At 46.7% G+C, this 8960-nt stretch overlaps 1 protein-coding gene across 1 annotated transcript; it reads left to right on the top strand.

The window, feature by feature from the left end:
- Positions 1 to 2476: 2476 nt before the first annotated feature.
- Positions 2477 to 7340, top strand: LOC101773991 (peroxisome biogenesis protein 3-1). Its single transcript, XM_004956495.3, has 7 exons — positions 2477 to 2637; positions 2735 to 2899; positions 4458 to 4657; positions 4773 to 4903; positions 5111 to 5238; positions 5684 to 5923; positions 6558 to 7340. Exons 1-7 carry the CDS (start codon positions 2621 to 2623, stop codon positions 6814 to 6816), a joined length of 1140 nt encoding a protein of 379 aa, XP_004956552.1. The 5' UTR covers positions 2477 to 2620; the 3' UTR covers positions 6817 to 7340.
- Positions 7341 to 8960: the final 1620 nt, after the last annotated feature.

Here is an 8960-nt window from a genome sequence, read left to right on the forward strand (position 1 = left end):
TCATTATGTATTTGTATTCAAGGCATACAGGCAGTATCTAAATTCTTTGAAGACTGTGTACCTGATTCTAGTGTGGTCAAGGAGATGATACTATCTACACTGTAAGATATAAGGCTGTCGCATATCCTGCTTTCTTCTTATACAGAAGCAACCAAATATCAGCAATAATAACCTGTTGATTGATTGATCCAGTCACGGTTGAAGTTGATCTAGAAGTGAAGAATGCGTTCATGATTCACAAATCACAAATGTTGCTCCGGCATGCATAGCTCGCTTGATTTCAAATTTGCAGTACTTCTTGAAAGAGTTGACTAGTGCCGGAGGAGTTCGTGAGTCTTAGCTGGATAATGATGGAAGGACGAGTTGTTTGCCGCACCGTCTGATATGTCATGGGTAGCATGCGGGAGCTCGGCTCGGTTTTACTGTGGGGAAGAGAGGAAGGGGAGGGAGGAGGATGGAGGTTGAAGGTGAGAGGTGGGTCCCAGTTGGAAGTGAGAGAAAAAAAGGGAATTTTGTTTGCAACAGAATAAAACATGCTCTATCTTGTTTGAATTTTGAAAGTCATCTTTCAAACATAAACACCATGCAAAGTCAACATAAATGCAACACTCCACAACAAATTGATTAAAAAATAGAACATTATGTTTTTGGTTTTTTTCAAATTTTTAACAATTAAAGCTCGATAAATTTAAAAAAATGTAAATAATTTATTTTATTTGGTGTTTTCCACTCGCAACCAAACTTTGGCTGTGACACTCGAAGGTCGGAGCACGGCGAGCCCAAGTAGAGGTATAGCGAAGTCCTAACCATGCACTGGCACTTGGTGAGCCATCACGGTAGGTAACCAGGGCTGCTGTCGCGCCCACAATGTGACACAACTCTATTTTTTTTACCGGAACATTTACTTTTTTTGTTTGGAACTTGTTTTTTCCATAATTACTCTGAAACAACCTTTAGTTTCTGGAATAGTTTTTCTTATTTCTAGAACGTTTTTTTCTCCATTTGGAACACTTTTGAATTTCTTGGAACAATCTTAGGGTGCCTTTGGTTGGGTTTTCCAACCTGCTTTTGCTTTTGCTTTTGCAAAAGCCAAAAGCCAACCAAAGAGTCTAAAAGCTCTACGTGCTTTTGCCCAAAAGCTACTTTTGCTCTAGTACAAAATTAAAAGCACCTTCCCCCTGCTTTCAAGTGCTTTTGGGGTAAAAAATTACCCACCTGCCACTGATTATGAAGGTAACGATTCGTTTTTTTTGCCCCGATCTATTTCTCTCGATGCGTCCGTCCGCCCGACGCCGCCCGCACCCCGCCACCCGCCGCCCGTCGCACCCCGTCGCCCGCGTCCGTCCGCCCGCCGCCCGTCGCACCCCGCCGCCCGCGTCCGTCCGTCCGCCGCCCGTCCCCGCCGGACGTCGTCGGTCCGCTTCCCGCCGACCCGGCGCCCCCCGACCGCCCGCCACAGCCCGCCCCCGGACGGCCGCCGCCCGATGACCCCGACCGCCGCCGCCCGACGCCCGTCGCCCCAAGTCGCCGGCTACTGGCCAGTCGTCCGCCATCCGCCGCCCTTGGTCATCGGCCCGCTTCCCAGCGTCCCCGGTCGCCAGCTCGGCGCCCCCGGCCGTCCGCCCCACCCCGCCCCCCGGACGGCCGCCGGCCCGACGCCCCCGGCCGCCGGCCCGACGCCCCCGGCCGCTCGCCACACCCCGCTCCCCCCGGACGGCCGCCGCACGCCGCCGCCCGTCGCCCCCGGTTGCCGGCTGCCGCACCCCGCCGCCCGTCGCCCCCGGTTGCCGGTCGCCGGCCCGCCGTCCGCCGCTCCCTGCTCATCTATGTTGAAGGATGGCGTCCTTGTATAGAACTTTTGATGGTTATAATTCTATTTATGTGGACCAATCACTTTAATGGATGAAAAATATATAAAATTTATTTTGTTATGAGCAATTTGCATATAAACACACTCACAAATCTTTAGGGACATTACAGGTATTTCTTACACAACCTACAGTTTCACAGCTCCTCTAACCAAACGGTCTTCTGCTTTTCCCACAGCTGCTTTCTCACAGCTGCTTTTCCACAGCCCACAGCTCACAGCAGCTTTTTCCAAAAGCCACAGCCCAACCAAACACACCCTTAGTTGTTCTGAGTCTTTTGTAGGCTGTCCCAAAAAAAATTGTTTTTGGGCTTAATTCAGCCCAGTTACCTTGTCCTCTTGGGACGAGAAGCAACTGGGCCAAAACTTCATGTCGTACGGCATTACTTGTGTCGACGACTTTGATTTTTTTTCCTATGATGAATTCAATTTTTCATATCACGAAAAATAATCCGCACAAATAAAAATCTCTTCTAGGGCCGGAAGCCCCAGTACTTCTTGTTGGACCCACATGGAAGACCACGGTCTCCTCCGCTTCTTTTGCGTTTACCCCCCTGGAATCGAGTTCGTAATAATCGTAGCAAGCTTCTAGACTGGGCTCCCAAACCGTCTCCACTCCCCCACCCGCCTCCTCTCCATCGTGCCATCCCCCCACCCGCCCCCAAGCACACCGATCGATCCAATCCCGGTCGCCGCTGCTGCCGGATTCGCCCGCCGACCAACCCGCACAAGCTCGCTCCCGCGCGTGCCGCCATGCTGGCCTCGGCGAGGTGAGTGATTCCGCCGGGGGTGCTCGTGGATTGGCGGCCTGCCAGCGAGGCGTTCGGCGAATTGCGTGCGTGACGGAGCCTTCTTTCTTCCGTGCAGGGGGTTCTGGGGGCGGCACCGCCGGAAGATCCTCGTCTCGCTGGGCGTCGCGGGAGCGGGCTACGCCGCCTACCGCCTCTACGACGCGCACCGCGCCCAGCTCGTGCGGGTGGAGCAGCTGCGCGCCAGGGAGGAGCAGGCCGCCGACGACCTCGTCAAGAACCAGTAAGATAGTCTGAGGCTCCGCTCCCCACTCCCGGCCAGCGGACTGCATGGGTCTCTTTGTTCTACTACTTACTGCTTGTGGCATTGCCTTTGTGGGCTGCGTGTTCCTGTTCTTGATTGCTCTATTACCTTTGCTGGCTTCCTCTGCCTGAGAGGGGAATTCTTCCCAATTACAAGGTCGAGTTGGGCCTCCGCATTCATTTTAAATTTGTGTAGTGTCTCGGTTGCTCTAGATTGATTGAGGGTTGGTTCAATTCCCAGCTAAATTTTGGAACATAAAGAAGATAACTTTGTTGTTGGTTTACTAAGTTTGGATGTTTTACGCATCCTTTATGATAGACGAACTGAGAGGGTTGCTTGTTCCCCCTTTTTTAGTTGTTTAGACCGTCAGTGCTGCACATGTTGCACATGGAGTTAATGGTCATACTTGACATCTACCCATGTATGTTAACAACATGATAGGGGCAAAATCTGCTCGAGAAAGATTGAGTCCCATTTTCTTCTGGGTTAATTGGACATATGCCATTACAATTATCACGCTTTGGAGGTATGCCATTATTATTCGTGTTATTGGAAGCATGCCATTATAATTTCACAGGACTTAGAGATCTAGCATTACTTACCCCTTCAATGTATTTATAAAAAAATTTGGACCAAAATGCCCATGGCGCCCTTCTTCCTTCCACCCCTCTTTCCATGGCTGTGTGGCCGGAGATGCACTCAACTCCGCCTTCTCTCTTGATGATGCCGATGCCGCCAGCCTCTGCAGCAGCCTCGTGAAACCGCTCAAGAATCTGTTCGACAACCGCTGCGGTTACTCGAGTCGCTGCGTGTCGGCAGCAACTGTGACATGGCAGGGGTGATAAAATTACTGATTGATGGGCTGCGGCTGCTATGCTGTCCAATCTCGTATGCTCGGCACCCTGCTGTAGTTACAGAAGCTGTTGCTCTGCAAAATGCGCTCAGCGTTCCTATCCCGCCAGAATCCTTCGGCAATCTCACTTCTCACCTCGCTGGGCAATGGCTGCTCCATGGCTGTGGCCGACAAGGTGGCTCGCTCCCTGGCCGGTGGAACGTGCGGAGGCACGTTCTGGCCAGCAGCATGTGAGGAGGCAGGAAGGAACTCGTGGAGGCACGTCATGGCCAGCAGCACGTGAGAAGCTAGCAGCTGCTGTGCTTGTTCCATCGGAGAGGAACGGCCATTCTGAATGGCAGAGAGAGAAAAGGGGAGAAAGGAGGCAGCAGACAGGATGGGAGGAAGAAGAAGACCAGGGGTATTTTGGTCTAACTTTTTTTATAAACGCATCCAAGGGGTAAGTAATGGTATATGTCTAAGACCTGTGAAGTTGTAATGGCACGTTTCAAATATCATGAATAGTAATGGTATATCTCCAAAGCGTGATAATTGAGATGGCATATATCCAATTAACCCTTTTCTTTTTGTACTGTTGTGCTAGTATTAATCATACAAATTGGTATCTGTTTCAGATTAAGCAAGCTCTGTATTTAGTAAAGGAGCTTACCTCATAATTGTTTGTGCTCTTCTATTTTGTTGTAGGCTACAGGAACACTTTGAGAAGGTGCAGAGCATTTGCGACAGTACCACATTGCCTTTGGCCATGCATCAGCTCTGTGAAAAGATAATGAGTGAACTGGATATTTCAAAATTGATTGACAAGCTGCGGCAAGGGAAGGTAGAATCAAGCGCACTGACACCAAAGGAGAAGTATGATACTTGGGAGGAGATTAAGATTAAGAGTACGATATTTCTTATATTTTCTATTGCAATGGCTTGCTGGGATTTTTCATTGTCTAATCATAAGTATGCATTTCTAACAATGTTATTGTTTCTGCCGCTTCTCCAATTTCTTAGGTTTCACAAAGACAGTTTCTTCAATATGGGCAATGACATTGCTTAGCTTGTACACTAGAGTTCAGGTCACCATATTAGGCAGGCATCTATACTTAGATTTTGCCCGCGGTTCACATCGTGCACAGATACAGGTAGATTCTATGCTTCAGGCTCCACATTCTATGCTCAAGCCATTGCCAATTTGCCATACAGATGACTGTTTCATTTATTTCTTGCTCCAGTTAATGATGCTTCGTGCTTGCACTCTAGACAGTTGAATAATTGAAAGTATATTAATACACTGACTTGACATGGGTTCAATCTGCTCCTGACTTGGAAATGTCTCACTTCCTTTCTAGGAAGAGTCTGATACCTTCAGTGAAAATGGACACAAGAGCTTCCTTACAACGGCGGATTATCTTCCAACTGGCAAAATCAATGCATACATAATGCAAATGCAACATGCTGCGACAGAAGTCCTAAAAGAGTAAATATATCTTGTCCTGTCCTAATGATAGTTATTACCGGCATGTTCGCCACCCAACAAATTAAGGAAAATGCATCTAAATTTTTCTAGCAAAATGCTACTAGTGTTGTACACTATGTCTCATTTCCTTTTTCTCGGAAATCCAACTGTGAACATTGTACCACTAATCGCCTATTAACCAGCTGGCTTCTAGTGTCTTTCCAGTTACTTTGTTTCTGAGTTTAGATTTCGGTCTATTATATGAAACTTGCGTCCTAAACTTTTTCGGTTTGTTAGTACAATGTTCAAGGGTATCTTAGAACCCATCCAATATCAATGATACTGTACATAGACATTATGGCTGATTCCAGCAGTAACGTCTGGTTACCACCGGGAAATTGTCAAATTGATTCCTGGTTGTGTTTCCCTTTAGCGATACTGAGTACGGACATGTGAAAATTTGCAGGAAGCAGCTGAAAGACCTTATGAGCACGGACCAAGTATTGCAAACAGTATTACAAATATTGGACATGTTCATGGGTCTTTGTGAAGATAACTCATGGATAAATTACCTTGTACCTGATGATGCCAGTGTTCATGCACAGTTGATGGCAGTGTCTAGTACTGGATTTGATGATTCATCACTCCTAAATGATTTCAGAAAGCTAGAACAACTAATGGCTGAGACACGAATAGTATTGGCAAGGTAATTTTGTGTTATGCTCATTTATAGCAAGAGATAACTTGTATCACAATGCACATTTCTTTGCTCTGTCCGTTGTATGTCTTCAATTTTTTTGTTCTTCATCAATTAACTTTGAATTAATTAACTACTTCTGTTATTATCTACCAAATTGTATACTTAGTGTTGACTTCATAATACATGTGATTTTTATTGACCTAGTTTGTTACTTTAAACTTGAAGGAGTCAAAGCAACTTTCTTGGTAGCATTATTCACTAGTTTGAACTTCATTTGATAGCATTTACCTTTATTATATTATATAACCTAGCATGGAGCAAAAAGGTGCTCTGTATTTAGATTTCTGTGCATTACCTTTCCTTTCAGGGAAAGAAAAGAAATGATGATTTGAACAGTAACATTTTTCATGTGCTGTATGATTACAGTCGCATACAGTGAAATTTTGTTGGTACGGTTACTATGTTGGAACTTGAGAGAACATTTTTTTAGCGTAAGGGTATTATCATTATGTCATGCGCAGAATCATTTTGTTTTCATGTCTGTCAATCTAATGGCATGTCTGTGGTTGACTCTTTTGGTAACATCGACAAAGTAGTCCCCAATGAGTATCTACTTAACCATTTGGGACTGTTATTGCAGCGATGATTTTAAAAATATCATGGAGAGGTCACTGAGGAAGATAGCTGACATGGTGATTGAGGACCTGGCTGCGCAGACTGGAATTCCAAGTCCTCCGTCAGGATTGCCCTTAGCGACACTTCTGCCCAGAGTTGCCCATCTGAGTTCACCATTGCTTGTGGAGCCGAACAAGAACAAACACATTCAGATGATCCGAAGTATGCCTGAAGTGGAGCTCTTCTACACATTCCTGTATGCAAACATGCCACCGGAAACATGATCTTTGTGCTGATGTGGAAACAACACTTCTGAATTTTGGCTCCAACAGTCTGGCGGTGTGTGGATGTTGAACATTCTGCAAATCTGGAACCCAAGAAAAAAACATGGAGACACAGAATGCTCATATCTGCCCCTGTATATGCTGAGATATTCCGCCGTTGCTAACAGGAAGTAACTGAGTGGAGTTCCTTCCATCTGGATTCTCTTTCTTTGAAGTTTGGGTTGTGCGTGTCTAGTTAGAACCCCACGCTCTGGTTCTCCTATTTGCTATATTTTTGGGAGCTTACACGGTCACAATTGTTGTGGATTTTTAATGGGTAAAATGATTAATGTATACTACATTTCAACTGAGTAGGGCCTTTTTCTTGGGTGAAATGTGTTACTTCACATTTCAACTCAGTTGAGTCTTTTTTTGGGCGAATGAATATTGGAGTCCGCAGTTTGGGACCTGAAAGGCATATATTCTTGCTTGCACAATTATATTGTGCTGTGGAGAGAAGTTAATTCCTTGAATATTTGAGACAATTGAAATCTTTCTTGCATATTTGTGGTGAAGTGTCATCGAACTTGTAGCGAACAGATGGCATGGATTTCATTCACACTCGTTCAGATAGCAAGTATACTAGATCATTTTCACAACAAGGATCTTTGGTACGGAGGCGGTGGCGATGCGAGGCCTCCAGCGCACGATCCTTGGCCGACCCGCCGGCGGCCTCCTGCGCTTGGTCGACGAGGAGACCCGCCTCCGCTCACGGCGCCGTCTGTTGTTGTTGCGCCGCAGCTTTTCCGGATCGGAATCGGAAGCGCTGGGGTTTGGCGCCGCCGGTTCTCTCGCGCCGCCGCCACGGGAGTCGAAGGTCGCTGGGAAGATGATTGTATTGATATTCATGGCGGCGCGGGATGAAGTCGATTCGATGCTTAATTAACTATGTTTTCTGTCGCAGCAGGGATGATCCCATCATCGTGCAGCAGGTGAATATCTATACTTGTCTGCAACAATTGCAAATTTTGTGCATCCAAGAAACAAGATTTAAAACTAGAAGATGGCATACTACAACCACTAAGGTCGTGTTTAGCACGGCTCCACTCCTAAACTCCAGCAACTCCATTAAAAAATTTAGCCAAACATCCCAACTCCAAAACTTCATGGAGTTGCCAACTTCATGGAGCTGTAGTGCAAATGGAGGTGGAGTTTTGGAGCACCTCTTTTGCTGCTCCAGAAACCTCTCTTTTGAACCTCCTCGTGGAGTTGGTGGGTAAATTACCTACCAATATCATTGGTTACACAAAAAAACGTTTCATTCTATTCTCTTTTTGTTTCATTCTATTCTCCCTTCTATTCTCCTGAGCCCCACTCGCCGCCAGAGCCCCGCCCGTCGCCGCCCCGTGCCGCCCCCGTCGCCGCCCACCCCGCCGCCCGCCGCCCAGCCCTGCCGCCCGGCGCCGCCCCCATCGCCGCCCACCCCGCGGCCTAGCCCGCCACCCGTGGAGGGTCTCCCGTGTGCGGCACAGTGCAATGGAAAAAGGGGAAGAAGAAGATGGGATAGAGATGACAAGTGTGGCCTTAATTGGGGGGCAACAATGGCAATCCACACTAAAATCGATCTTTTTTGGAGCTGAGAGCACCCATCTAGCCAAACACCCCATTTTTGTTCTGGAGTTTTGGAGAGGAGCTGGCTCCATGTGAAGTTCTGGAGTGGAGCAGCTCCACCCGAAGTTGGAGCCATGCCAAACAGAGCCAAATCTCCTTTGGATCTTAATTAAAAGATGGGATTAAAATGCCAGGTACATGGGATAAGAGGATGGGCAATTTTTTTTACCAGCAATATTTTGAGAAAATTGTAATTTTAGGACTTGGGAAGGATTTCCTTTGCAATCAGCTCGTTTGATCAGGAAAATTGATTTTTGGGCATACAAAATTACCGGTAATTCTTTTTTTTCAAGAATGCTACTCGAATGACAGTTTTAGTTTGAGTCGCCAGCTTGCAATAATAGTTCTGTGCGGTGGCAAACTTGCAATTGTCCCAAACCCCTACAGGCTGGAGAATTCACACAGATGTGTGGCCAAAAAGAAGAAAACAAAACTAGTGCAGTAGGGAGGCAACATTTGCTTCAACAGATGATTTTCCTTTTCTGTGTATGGAT

This window comes from Setaria italica, chromosome II, assembly GCF_000263155.2.
Source record: "Setaria italica strain Yugu1 chromosome II, Setaria_italica_v2.0, whole genome shotgun sequence".
Lineage (NCBI taxonomy): Eukaryota > Viridiplantae > Streptophyta > Magnoliopsida > Poales > Poaceae > Setaria > Setaria italica.